Here is a 15,045-nt window from a genome sequence, read left to right as displayed (position 1 = left end):
TAAAGTATGCTTCCAAAGATATTCAAGGATGTACAGAGTCAGTTTTGGCAGAATGCATTTACAAGTTCTTAGTTGTGTCTGTTTCTCCTCTATTTACTGCTTTTATCGTTCTGCATTTTCACGCAAGTTTTCCAAAATTCCTATTTAGAACTACTGCTTCTGTATTGCATACAATTAGACTAATCCTTCCTAATCTGAAAGATGAGAAACATTCACTTCTAACAGCTTTCTTGAGCCCCTTACTCACTACAAATTGAGGTTTAGAACATGCCTGATCCCTTGCTTCCTCTCCCTTATCTGATTTTTCTAAACTCCTGTCTTTTAGGTTATCACTAGATCTTTCCAGTTTCTATGTGAAACAAAGTTCTTCTATTTCTTACTGTTCTTATTTTTCCATAAATCAAAGTGTTTAACATATTACAATATTTTAGTTCTCAGTATTATCACTTTTTGACAGGTCTCATAGATAATACTCACATGTTCGAGGTACATATCTGTCCCAAAATGTTAGTAACATACTTTCCCCCATGTACTATAATGCTTAGTAACATTTATGCAAATATTTCATTAAAATAAAACCTCTTCAGGAAATAAAAGAAAGCTGCACAGTTATAGTTATCCTAGCAGGCACTAAAACTAGCCATAATTTCAACTGGTATTAAAAATATGCATCCCTTAAATAAATAAAACAAATATTTATTAAATAATAAAATCAACTATTAATAATAAGTAAACTAAAAAGTATATACTATATATACCTACCTAGCAACAGAGTACATAAAGAGAAAATCATTGTCTGGTGAGCCCGGGGTCTTGCTATAGTCTCTATATTTCTTCTGAGTGGTATTTTTTATATCTTTCATTACAGATTCCATTTCTTTACTTAAATTTGTTTCTGACTATAAAAAAATGCAAACATACATATAAAGTTTATATTCACTTTCTTTAATAATGGTCTAAAACTAGAATGTTTATTATATGAACATAGTAGGAAATTAAAATTAAAAAGTCAAAACAGAACATTATCTATTATAAATATATTTAGTGTACAAAGATAAAACCAATTAAAAAATACTCTCTAAACAGTGATCTTTTATTCTAATTCTACATTGTGACTGGTAACACTGTAATCCAACTATGAATTAACCACATAAATTATGCTAAGCCAATGAGATGATGGTATTAAAATAATATGTTAGAACAAAGTTTCCATGTCTATAAAAAACCTGACTTTCATTTAAGTTCATTTTTCAAAGAATAATATCAATGTCCCGTAAGTTTAAGCATATTTTAAACACATAAGAATTTGGATTTATAAAATTTTAAAAAGACCACAAATTCTAAAATTAGTCTTCGCTTGAGAAAGGGAATTGCCAGATGAATCTATCTAGGTTTAAAGTATGCATTTCTGTTTCAAAAGTCAAATATTCACAATTTTCACAAATTTACTACATAAACCAGACACAGCTGTCACTTCTCTCAGAGACCATATCATAAATCTATAATGAAGGTTAAATTTTTTTTTTTTATGAAGGTGAAATATTTTAAGAATTTAGACCAAACAAATCCTACTGGATGGGATAAAAGATGAGTTTCCCCCTACAGTAGTCTGACTTGTGATGAACAGTTCCATCAATTACACAATATTTTATCTCTCAAATACACATACACACAGCAAATACATGTGCATGTCTGTGTAAATATATCTTCTTAATCCTAACATACCTAATGGGCATATTTTGAAGTGATTAAATTGTGCTTTATATTGAGATATACACACACACACACACACACACACAGAGTATATATAGCTTGTGTGTTTGTTTTTAAATACTTCAACATCTTTTTTATTTTGAGAAGGAGTCTCGCTCTGCTGCCTAGACTGGAGTGGAGTGGCACGATCCCAGCTCACTGCAACCTCCGGCTCCTGGGTTTAAGCAATTCTCCTGCCTCAGCCTCCCGTGTAGCTGGGATTACAGGTGTGTGCCACTGTGCCCGGCTAATTTTTGAATTTTTAGTAGAGATGGGGTTTTGCCATGTTGTTCAGGCTGGTTTCAAACTTCTGACCTTAAGTGATCTGTCTGTCTCAGCGCCACCACGCCTGGCTAATTTTTGTATTTTTAGTAGAGACGGGATTTTGCCATGTTGGCCAAGCTGGTCTCAAACTCCTGACCTTAAGTTATCTGTCCGCCTCAGCCTCCCAAAGTGCTGGAATTACGGGTGTGAGCCACCGTGCCTGGCCTACTTGAACATCTTAAAAGAGCCTAACTCTTTCTAAACCTATAGGGGTTCTTGACCTAGAAGATGTATATTAAAACTCAGAATTTAGCCTAAAGAGAAGTATAGCCTTTGATAATAATTTGTTCTATTACTTTTATTTAAGTATAAATGGAAGAGAACAAAACCTCTAAAAGCAATTTCTACTAAATATGTAAAAGTCCAGAGTAATTTATAAACTGAATTAAAATGAAAGCAGAAAATCAGAGCTGAGTTAACCAGGATATTTATGCCTTACACTGATGCTTACTGGGAAAGCTCCCGGTCGTCCCTGCAGCTCCTCCACTTCCTTTATGAGATCTTGTATGCTTTTGTTGCTAGGACGTTGCCAAGGGTTATTTTCCACATTGCTTCCAGGATAACATGGAAGAACACTGTTAGCAAACTGCCTACAGAGCGGACACGTGAATTCTCCTTTGTCCACTGAGAAGCCCTGAAGAACCTGGTCATTCTAAAAGACGAAATAAACATACAGATGCATGATATACACATTCATAGAAAACAAAAATTATACCACCCATTTTATAGTAAATTAATAAACCATACAAAAAAGACATCTCTAATGTATGTCATAAAGAAATAAACAAAATCCTTCATTTAACTGTTAAAGTTCACCAAATCACTTCTTACATCATAGCAATTACATAACACTTGCCCTCACCAATACACTGTTTAAGTATCTTACTCTTCTCTCAGTATGAAACCTTCAAGTGATGGTGCAATTAATCTGAAATGTGGATTTAAGATAAAGAATAATTCAAAAAACAGGCCACATTAAAGTGGGTCACCCTCCTCTTACCCCATACCCCTGTTTTCATAATCTGTAACTGACTACTGGGAAGATTATCCCAATGCTCATGTTCTTTGATCTAGGATAAATAGCTTTTAAGAGTAAATAAGTCTCAAAAAAAGTGACTTCTAAGGGGTCTAACTGCTAAATACAACTGATTGGACAACTGAGTTAGTGCTCTTTTCATTATATCTTGCATCTCAAGTACTTTGACTAAGAGAACTATGAATTCTATTTTTCACTTTTTGACATTAACTTTTTAAGCCCTTAAAAATGTAACAACATATCTTCCTAAATCCAATTCTACAAACATTTACTAAGCTCCTACTATGTGATAAATGCTGTGCAAGGTGATAGCATAAAGAGTTAAGATACATTTTTCCTTCTTAAGGTACTCACGATTTAAAAGCAAAATCAGGCAAATAAATTATAGTGTGATGAATGCCACAACAGAGAAGCCTTCCCAGAGAAGATTTGTGAGCTAAGTTTTAAAAATGCACAAAAAAGTGTGCTAAAAAATTGGGGCAAGGGTCCTGGTCACAGAAGAACATTCTGTGATAAGCTTCTTGACAGCCTTAATTCCAAAGAATGCTAGATACTCTTTTTTGCTGTAACTGAAGCTAGGTTCTCTCCTGAAGCACCCCCAGAAACCCTCTCAACTCACCCTCCTACATCTCTCACATCTCAGCACCCTCTGGGGCTGGCCTGAGATCATTACTCCTGCATTCCCTTGTCTCTGTAGCTCATGTCATTTAGCAATACTATCCTTTTCCTTCCTTTTCACTGCCACCTACTGCCGGCAACCACTGAAGACTTTGGTACCTCGATATGTTTTCCTCATCACTCCAAGTCCTGCATCTTCCTATGCAGTTTCACTATATATGTACATAACCAATCTTATACCTTAGTCCTTCAGCTTCTTAACCTCATCAGCTCCTATAGTTTTGGCCTCCACTCTACTCCAGCACCTGTTACCATAACAATATCCTTGTCCTGTAATAACTCAAAATTACTTGTGATCTGAAAATATTAAATTTAAACATCTTATATTCTGACTACCAACTTCCACCTCCTTTACTCCCTTCATTTTCTCCCAGTTCATCAGGTTTTCCTTATCCTGTCTGCACACCATTGTCTACCACTTCAAAAACTCATAGCAACACTTCCCACTCGCCCTCCATGTGTCCTTTCATCATTCACACCAAACAAAGCCTTCATACTGAATTAATCCAATGTATGCCGTCTCTAATTCTGCACTCAAACTGAGTGTTGTCAGAGAAAAATAAAATGCCTTCTTGCTACAAACTGTTTCCAATCTCAACTTTGTCCTGGCATACTGCCTGGCACTCTTTCTCTACATCCTAGGAAGCACTCTCTCATCCAATCCCAAAGTGGTTTTCCCGTTTTTTTTGTTTTGTTTTGTTTGAGACGGAGCCTTGCTCTATCGCCCAGGCTGGAGTGCAGTGGTGCGATCTCGGCTGACTGCAAACTCCGCCTCCAGGGTTCACGCCATTCTCCTGCCTCAGCCTCCTGAGTAGCTGGGACTACAGGCACCCGCCACAGTTCCCGGCTAATTTTTTTTGTATTTTTAGTAGAGACAGGGTTTCACCGTGTTAGCCAGGATGGTCTCGATCTCCTGACCTCGTGATCCATCCACCTCGGCCTCCCAAAGTGCTGGGATTACAGGCATGAGCCACCGCGCCCAGCCTTGTTTTCTTTTTTTTTGTTTGTTTTGAGACGGAGTTTTGCTTTTGTTGCCCAGGCTGGAGTACAATAGCGCGATCTCAGTTCACTGCAACCTCCGCCTCCCAGGTTTAAGCAATTCTCCTGCCTCAGCCTCCCGAGTAGCTGGGATTACAGGCGCTCGCCACCACACCCAGCTAATTTTTGTATTTTTAGTAGAGATGGAGTTTTGCCATGTTGGCCAGGCTGGTCTCGAACTCCTGACCTCAGGTGATCCACCTGCCTCGGCCTCCCAAAGTGCTGAAATTACAGGCATGAGCCACCGTACCTGGCCCCCAAAGTAGTTTTTCAAACCACCTCCTCACCTGCCAAGTCACTCACCTTCCCCACCCCAGCCCCCTTTACTCTAGGAGCATGAGGTTATACCTCATATCTCAGACAAGAGACTCAGGGCAACTCCTTCAGCATCCTGCCCTCTCCCATCACAAATTTATAGTTAATTAACCCCATCAATCCTTCCATCTACTTTCTTCTTTCTATCACCTTTACTCATCTCTCTCCTAAGTAGTCTCCCAAATATGCCACTACATGACCTAATGTGTCTAGTGTCTAATGTGAGACTTTGTTATTTCCAATCAAAATCTTTCAGTGTCATCATCACCTCTCACGTTGATTCCTTCTTCCCCCTCATGCTCCAGAAGACTGTCCTTCTAAATATATTTCAAATCTATATTCTCCTCTCCATTTTCATAGACATGAGTAAGTCCAAGCCCCCACCACATTCTTTCTTACTTTTCTGCAATTCCCTTTCTACACAACTGTCACAATGACTCTTCTGGACATTTTATATTTCTGCTTAAGAGTCTTTAATGGCTTTCTCTAAGGAATCTATATAAAGTCCAAATTCTTTAAATGGACCAGAAGGCCCCTTACAATGTAAACCTTAGCTACTTATCCTGTCTCATCTCTCATCACTCAAGCACCTTACTTCATCAAAATGTTCTGGAACCTGGCAGATGGGCGGGCACGGTGGCTCACGCCTGTAATCCTAGCACTTTGGGAGGCTGAGGTGGATGGATCACGAGGTCAGGAGATCGAGACCACCCTGGCTAACATGGTGAAACCTTGTCTCTACTAAAAATACAAAAAATTAGCCAGGCGTGGTTGCAGGCACCTGTAGTCCCAGCCACTCGGGAGGCTGAGGCAGGAGAATGGCGTGAACCCGGGAGGCGGAGCTTGCAGTGAGCCGAGATCATGCCACTGCACTCCAGCCTGGGCACAGAGTGAGACTCCATCTCGGAGAAAAAAAAAAAAAAAACACTCTGTGTATACCTAACATTTAGCATGCGTACTGTAACTGTTTACTTGTCTCTTTTACGTAATACATAGTAAACTCATTGAGGGAAGGAACTGTGCCTTATGTACCATTGTATCCACAATGATTATCATAGTATCTGGAACACTGTAGATACTGAATAAATATTTGCTGAAGGAATAGTTGAATACAGGGATATGAAAAATGCATAATGTGCTTAAGGAACTAGTAATTAGCTTATTAATGTTGAATTGATGGAAGACAACACTAAAGCAATAGGCAAGACCAGATCCTGGAGTACCTGAATGCCATTCAGAGAATAGTGAACTTTATCCTATCAGGAGGAAGACAGCAAGAGATTTTAAGCCAACAACACATATTGTTGATTTAAATTTTAGAAAGCTCAATGTAGTAAATAAGTTACACCTGGAGTAAGGAAATCAGTAAGAAAGCAATTCCTATAATCAAGATGAGCAAGGAAGGCATACACAAAAAAGTAGCAGTGGGATTCATGAAGGTAGAATACAGTCAAGTGAGATTTAGAAGGCAGAATCAATAGAATTTTGGTACGGGACTGAAAGTGAGAGGTGAGGAATAGGAAGGAAAAAAGAGATATCTACTGCTTCTGAGTTAGGAACATGGGAATATAGTAGACCTGTATTTAAGAAGTTGCTTTTAAGAAGTTGTGCTGCTTGAACTCAGGAGTGTAAGGCTTCAGTGAGCTATGATCGAGCCACTGCACTCCATCCTGGGAAACAGAGTGAGACCCTATCTCAAAAATAAATAAATAAAATAAAAGTTACACTGAAGGAGAAAGAGAAGTCTTCAGCTATAGGAAAATAAGAAAATGTAATGTCCAGGGAAGGATTCTGAATGGGAGAGGTTTGAACTCAGCTCCTGATGAGCTGAGAAGGGGCAGAAGAGGCAGAAAAACTGAAAATACAGAAGAAAAAGAAGTTACCTACTGATGAATTAAGGCCCCTGAGGTGTTGGGGAGAAAGGTCTACCAGAGCTCAGGTAGAAAAGTTATTCCTGAACAGAAGAAGGGCTACAGTACTACCTCAAAGAGCAGCAAAGAAAAGACTGGTTGGGATGTTGGACTCATTTATCAGGGAATGGAAAAGCAAGATAGGAATCTAAGGGAATGTGACAACAGACACTGTTTTCTTAATGACAAAGGAAGAGACAGAATCTGTTAAGAGGAAATGAATCTTGGGGAGGCAAAGGTTTGGAATAGCTGCTGAGGAAAACAGGAGAGGGAACTGATCAAAGACAGGTAAATGAATTAATAGGTAGTATTTATAGCCCATAACCCTAGTCTAAGCCACTGTTATAGGAAGCCACAAGTTTGTGATAATAATCATTAACCTAGTTTTATGACTTTTCTAGCTGGGATAGCTGACTGGGTCTAAAATCAAAGGAGGCTGATTAAATGAGATTGACAAGAATAGAATGGGTATAGTACAAGAAAGTGAGGATAGCAAAGAGCTAATACACTAGGAAAAAATTCAAAGGGTTAAAGGACTATAGATCTTGATGTCAGAGGCAAATCACAATAATGAGAGTGAAGACAAGAGAACTTATGTGATAATCATAAGATGATATGGTAGGATATTAAAGCTTAATATTTCAGAGAGAGTAGCAAAGTCTAAAGTGCAGCCATAGAAGTCAGTTGCTAAAGTGAAAAAATTTTTTCTTTTTTTTTTTTGATATGGAGTCTCGCTCTGTTGCCCAGGCTGGAGCGCAGTGGTGCAACCTCAGCTCACTGCAACCTCTGCCTCACAGAGTCAAGTGATTCTCCTGCCTCAGCCTCCCAAGTAGCTGGGATTACAGGTGCACACCACCATGCCCGGCTAATTTTTGTATTTTTAGTAGAGACAGGGTTTTGCCAGGTTGGCCAGGTGGCCACGTTGGCCAGGCTTGTCTCGAACTCCTGACCTCAAGTGATCTGCCCATCTCGGCCTCCCACAGTGCTGGGATTACAGGCATGAGCCACTGCATCTGGCCAGATGCTAAAATGAAATTAAAAAATTTAAATCCTTGAAGTTGAACAGGTCTGTGTTAAAGTGAGACTGGATAGTTTATACGATGATCAAAATCACCTAAAAAGATGAGCTGGAATTGGGATGTATATACTATAAAAAGATTTAATACCTGGAAAGATACATGCACCTTTAAAAAATTTTTGCAATCAACTTACCCGTAATGATTCCATGTAAGATTTATGACAATCTATATGTAATGTGTGACCACAGGTTTGCACATAAACACCTCCTTCCCAGCCAATTGATACTGCCAAGAGACATGAACTCTTCAAAATAAAAAGAAGACAAATACAATTAATTTTAAAGAAGTACAAATATATTTAAATATTAATATGTCCACATAAACCTCTGCATGATTTCCTATTTTTATATTAATGTGGAGTTTCTATTTTTGTGATATCAATTAATGCCTGACTAGATAGTCTTAAGGCACTATCTTTAAAATTGGAATACCATGAAGTTGTAGCTCCCAAACTTCTATACTCATAATGAAAGAGAATAAATATTATGAACTAGCCTTTGTCCACTCCATAAAACATATGCTCTCAATATTACACTATAGTTCAGCACGAACTATACTGTTGCTGAGATAAAGTATGGTACTGAATCTCTCTATGATTTCTGACATTAACAACTTACTTCTTGAAACACCTACATTCCTCTGGTTTAATGCTACTCTCTCTTGGTTTCATTCCTGCCTCTTTAACTGTTTTTCTCAGCCTTCCTTCTAAGGATCTTTTTTTCTTCACTTACCCCTTCAATGTCTATTCCTCTACTCCTCAAGGTTCTATTCTCAGTGCAACTCTCTTCTCATTAAAACTATTTTTCCTATTTAAGCAGTAATTTTGACTACCCCGCAAGCTTAGATCTCTTGCTTGACTGTTAGATACAAGTACTCATGCCACTCAGAAATCTCCAGTTTAATGTCTCACAGACAATATAAAATCAATGTGCCAAAAATGTAAATTGTTATCTTCTCCATGAATCATCTCCCTCTTCTTGGTTCAATAACTCCACAATCTATTTAGTCACCAAGTCAGAAAGCCAAGAGTCATTCTATATCACACTCTTACCTTCATACCACAATATCAGTTCCCAAATCATATGGATTCTGTCTCCTAAATAATTCATGATTTTGGTCTTTCCTCTTCATTTCCAGTACATAATATTCAAGTCTATATCCCACGGAGTGGGAGAAGTGGTTCTTAAACAGTTTCTTAACTCGTCTCCTTAACTCAAATTTGTTCTCTCCATGATGTAACCTCCACACATCTTTATAAAGTACAAATCTAGTCACAAGAATAACCCAAAAACATGCCTTAATACTTACAAGGTCCTAATATAATATACAATAAAGAAGGGACCCAGACTATATAAGCAAACTATATATCCTTTCCAAATTTGTTTTTTTTTGTTTTGTTTTTTGAGCGTTTTTTTTTTGAGATTAAGTTTCACTCTTGTTGCCCAGGCTGGAGTGCAATGGTGTGATCTCGGCTCACCACAACCTCCGCCTCCCGGGTTCAAGTGATTCTCCTGCCTCAGCCTCCCAAGTAGCTGGGATTACAGGCATGCGCCACCACACCCAGCTAATTTTGTATTTTTAGTAGAGACAGGGTTTCTCCATGTTGGTCAGGCTGGTCTCGAACTCCTGACCTCAGGGTGTGATCCTCCCATCTCGGCTTCCCAAAGTGCTGGGATTACAGGCATGAGCCACCATGCCTGGCTTCAAATTTGTTTTAAAAGTTTCTTTCTTTCATCTTTCTCTTTTACATCTTCAACTTCTCTTTCATTGCTAATTCCTCCCTCTAAACCTATAAATAGGCTGAAGACTTTTTCTCCTAAAATCTCTTTCTTAGAATTTTCATCAATTGGCCTCTGTCAAATAGCATTTGGGCCTAAACTTGAATTCATTATCTACAATCTGTAGTAAATAGATGGGTGGGCCAGAGCAATATGAAGGCACAAGATCTAACAGGACTGGCAACATATGATGAAAGATTTGAGAACTCTCAGACAAGCATGTACTTACATGCTTAAAAAACTGAATCAATCTTTAAATTTTATTTTTATAATGTAAGATGACCAACGATCTTTAAATGATAGTAAACAAAGTTCCGATATTAAATCAAGACTCTTCACGAGTATCTAAAGTTGAAAGTACTATGTATTACATAGTACAAAATGACTTCCCAGCCCATTTAAAGATGTGAAGCTGCATAAATCAAATACAGCTGGTGAGCAGGCTTCTACTGTTACAAATCAGAAAAACAACAGGAGGCCTGCTCATCTTTGTTTTATGTTTTGGAGCTGCTTGAAATAGAAGCAGATTTTGGTGTTAGATCATTTTAGAATGATTGGTAGTCCGTTAATAAACCAGCTGCTCTCTTTGGCACTATACTACAAAAAGGCAATTAATCTGTATTTTTAATAAAAATGGCTAGCTTTTAAAACTGGAAACAATGAGTCATTTGTCTATACAACTTTTAGACGTTTGAGTTTGCCAGTCAAAAAATGCAGGATAAGACTTAATAATGTGAGACTAGTATTTTAGGGAGACCTCAAGTATCCACCACTGTGCTAAGTGCCTAACACTGAAATGTTGCAACCTCAATAATTACCAAAACCTCATAAAGTAGCTGGAGTTATCCCTTTTTAGAAGAGAGGAATGATAACTTTACCAAGATCACTAAGTTATAAGTTCAAACCCAAGTCTGTCTGACTCCAAAGCTCAGGTTTCTTCTCTCTGTTGTGTCATATTTCCCATGTGTTACACTTCCAGTTTCTACAGTGAATGCACTGTCTTACATAACGAATATTCTACATGTCAATTCTGTAAAATGCATGCATTTAATCTGAAGACAGCAGAATCTACAGTTTAATCCTATAATCAATATCAGTGCCCACTGATAGTCACTCTTTTGCTCTATACAGTCTGGTCCAGCTACCACTGTGGTACTCTTATGTTTAGAGTAATTCAGGAAGAAACCCAGTAAGCATCTACAACACACATAGCATGTGCTAGCCCCTGAATCAACATGAGGCATAGCCCCGGACCTCCAGAGGTATGCAGTCTAGGGAATATGCCATATATACATAAAACAGGTCTTATAAAAGCATACAAAAGTAATGATGTAGGAATAAAAATCTCACAATCACTAACAGAAACACAACAGAGTATAATCCAACTCAGATTTCAGCTCAGAAACTTTTTATAAAAAAGATTTTTTTTCTAGAAATGAATAATTACTCTGGCTGCAAAAAAGAGATACCCTACCTTTTTGCTCCCATTTATTAGATCGTCTCTTCCCTCAAAATTATTATGCTCTTAGGTCTAGGTTTATTTTGATTGAATTTTTAAAAAGTTTTCTATTTGGTGTTGGGATTCATCTTTACCTGTTTACTCTAAAGTAATTAAAAATGATAAAAATGAAAACCGGGATTATTGACAGTGGCAGGAGACAGACAAATTCCTAGGCAGACAGGGCCAGGTCCCTGGTGAAACCCAACCTCCAAACCACAGACAATTTAAAGCCTGAAAACCGAGCTGCAGTTTCAGGTAGAGCCCATGACTGGAGTGAGAACTTCCTTGAAAATCAAATGGTGCTTTTATCAGGTCCACACACGGACCATTCAGCATGCACTCCCCCATTCCAAGACCATGAAAACCATGGACTCAGTCACAAGGCAGCTATCCATTTTCAGGCCCCCTCTCACACAGAAGGCTACCCACTTCAGGTCCCCTCTTGTTGTTGAGATCTTTTCTGTCACTTGATAAAATTCTTCTCTGCCTTGCTCACTCTCTGGTGTCCATGTACTTCATTCTTCTTGGTTGTGGGACAAGAACCTACTCACCAAATGGCAGGAGCAAAAAGGGCTGTAACATGCTCCTGGCCGGCTCACAGAGCTGTGAGTAGCGGGAATGAAAAGAGTTGTGACATGCCTCCATTCACTAGATTACAGGAGTGAAGAGCTGTGACCCTTCTGGGGGCCCAGACCTCGGTACTCCCCAAGCAGAAGCTGTGACACCCCCTTGGGGCTCTGTGGTTGCTGGTGTCTCTGAGTTTTCGGGTGCCACTGCATCCCCCTCATTTGAATGCTGGCACCCAGCCACAGAAGCTGCTTGCAACACGCCTGGCCCCACCACAGGCAGAGCTTGGAGCTGCAGTGGTTGCGGGATCCAGGCTGGGGAGTGAGCTGAGCGCAGCCTGCCAGCCAGCCTGGGTAGAGTGAGCCCAGTGGGCCCAAGCGAAGCCCGGGCAGAGATGCCACCAGCCACAGAGGTTTCTGCCTACTGAAGTTGCACCAAAATAATCCTGTGTCATTATGACAAGAAAATAAAGTCTAAATAAGGTGGTAGTAAATTTCTGCAAAAGCAGAACTTAGCATTGTTTCCCAATTTTCCTTGAAAATAAAATATTTATTGGTCTCTGATTAATAAAGTAATATATGTATCCTGTAAAAAAAAAAATCCAAAGCAGGCCGGGTATGGTGGCTCAAGCCTGTAATCCCAGCACTTTGGGAGGCCAAGGTGGGCAGATCATGAGGTCAAGAGATCGAGACTATCCTGGCCAACATGGTGAAACCCTGTCTCTACTAAAAATATAAAAAATTAGCCGGACGTGGTGGTGGCTGCCAGTAGTCCCAGCTACTCGGAAGGCTGAGGCAGGGGAATCATTTGAACCCAGGCCCCAGGATGTGGAAGTCGCAGTGAACCGAGATCGCACCACTGCACTCCAGCCTGGCGACAGAATGAGACTCTATCTCAAAAAAAAAAAAAAAAAAAAGTCCAAAGCAATAAAGAACAAAGAAAAAAATGTGAAAATACGTGTGTGCACACATACGTGTATTTATACACATGCACATACAGAGACTGTTACAAAATAACCATAATTTCATTTTAAAGTCTGAAAATATACGGAAGCATGACCCTTATTACTTAACCCAAACTGCCTAACAGGCCTAACCTAGCCTTCCTAAATGGGATAGCTTGAATATTTAAAACATCACTTTACATTTATATTAACCTGCATTATATGCAGAGTGACCTATATGCAGAGTGAACTCTAACCTGGTGATTACTGCATGAAAGATCATTATCAGTCCCATTTTACAGATGAGGAAATTAAGTCTCAGACCACTTCAGGGATTTGGCCAAGCTCACATTGCTCAGAAATGGCAGAATCAGGACCAAATCCCAGTTTTTCTGGTCTAGCACTCCTTCTACTCTACACAATACCTTCCTGTAGCTCCATCAGCTCCTGCAGAAGCCACCAGAAACCTTCTTGTCAGCCTAGCATATTAAGGAACCAGACTCTACTCTGGCTCTTATCATCACTAGGTCAGTTCCTATTTATTCTGATTATGTATTCTGTCTTCCATTTATCTTACTAATTTCTTCCACTTCAACCAATGGATTTATGGGCAAGAAAGAAGTTCTATTTGGAAATCTATCCATATAATCATCTCATATAGCTAACTAAAAATAATGTTTTACTTTATATTTTAAGCTAATATCTTACATTTATTTAATTCAAGACACAGTAGATTTTAAAAAAACTACAACAGGAGAAAGGAAACCCCATTTGATAATCCACTCAGGAAACATCAAAAGGAATACAGAAATTTTAAAAAGACGTTAACAATGCTGCTGCTACTAAAGTTTATCTTGAAGGCCTTCAGATACTTATAAGTGCCAGAGCCTGAAAAAAAACTACTAAGTTTGTAAGAAGTCGTAGCAGATATGAATCAAATCCATCCTTACTTTACATTTTAAAAGTATCATAATGAAATTTTATTATATATGTTTAAATGAAAGTAAAAGAGGGAGGCAAAAATCTTCATACAACATTCCTACAATAATAAAAGTTTCTACAGAGTTAATACATTAAGTCCTCGCTTAATGTTATCAATAGGTTCTTGGAAACTGTGACTTTAAGCAAATGATGTGGAACAAAACTAATTTAACCACAGGTTAATTGATATAAACAAGAGTTAAATTCCTATAGTATATTTCTGATTACAAAAACATCATCAAAACTTCTAAAGACCCAAAACATTTCTAATACAAAACACTGAAATAAATGCGGAGTATGCATACATTTGAGAAAGGTTAATGAAAACAAGATAACGATTTACCCAATTTTTGACAAAATAACGAGTGCTGTCAGTAGTAGTGGTGATGGGTTAAATTAAGGAATAAATGTTTGCAAAGTGAAAATCGTTAAAGAGCACTTCCTATTACCATGCAGTTTAAAAACAAACAATAACAAATATGCGGGTTCACTGAGCCCTTTCATACCACATCGTTATTATGTAGCTGTATAATTATCATATACTTTATAAATTTTTACTTTATCATACACTTTATAAATTTATAAATTAAAAAAATATGTTTTCATTATTTCATTCATTTTCCAACCTACTTATTCCAGTTCACAGTCATAGGTGGCTGGAGCCTACCCCGCAGGTCAGAGCATATCCCGCAGCTCAGAGCACAAGGTAGGAATTGACCCTGGGCAGGACCCCATCCCATGGCAGGACACACTCACATCCACACCCATACTGACTCATACCAGGACAATTTAAACATGCTAATTAACCTAATGTGCAGCACATCTTTGGGAAGTAGGAAGAACTGGAATACCCAGACAAAACCCATAAAGACATGGGGAGAACGCATAAATTCCACACTGACAGTGGCCCTGGAAGGGAATTTATTTTTTTCTCATCAACATTATAACAAAACAATGTTGAAAGAAACATCATTATTTAAGGACCTGCTGTACTCATCATTCCACTTAACTGAATGTGTGTATCACACAATAAACATTTAAAACAAAGGTATCACATTTATTACCTGAAATGCTTATTAACAGATTTCCATTTCTTTCTATCCACATATTAATTTTTTTCTAATAAACTTTCAAATTTAACAT

At 38.3% G+C, this 15,045-nt stretch overlaps 1 protein-coding gene across 3 annotated transcripts in view; it reads right to left on the bottom strand.

The window, feature by feature from the left end:
- UBR3 (ubiquitin protein ligase E3 component n-recognin 3) overlaps positions 1-15,045 on the bottom strand; it is a 256,407-nt gene that overhangs the window by 74,074 nt on the left and 167,288 nt on the right. For 2 of the 3 annotated variants that reach the window (XM_024243049.3, XM_024243050.3), the window contains exons 27-29: positions 8,266-8,376; positions 2,516-2,728; positions 763-899 (exon numbers count right to left, since the gene is read on the bottom strand). In XM_024243049.3, coding sequence (XP_024098817.3) covers positions 763-899; positions 2,516-2,728; positions 8,266-8,376 — 461 coding nt within the window. The remainder of the gene's footprint in view (positions 1-762; positions 900-2,515; positions 2,729-8,265; positions 8,377-15,045) is intronic. The other variant, XM_024243051.3, reaches the window with a different exon arrangement.

Source organism: Pongo abelii, chromosome 11 (assembly GCF_028885655.2).
Source record: "Pongo abelii isolate AG06213 chromosome 11, NHGRI_mPonAbe1-v2.0_pri, whole genome shotgun sequence".
Classification (NCBI taxonomy): Eukaryota; Metazoa; Chordata; class Mammalia; order Primates; family Hominidae; genus Pongo; species Pongo abelii.
Note: the sequence above shows the minus strand (reverse complement) of the source record. Positions and strands in the feature narration are given on the sequence as shown.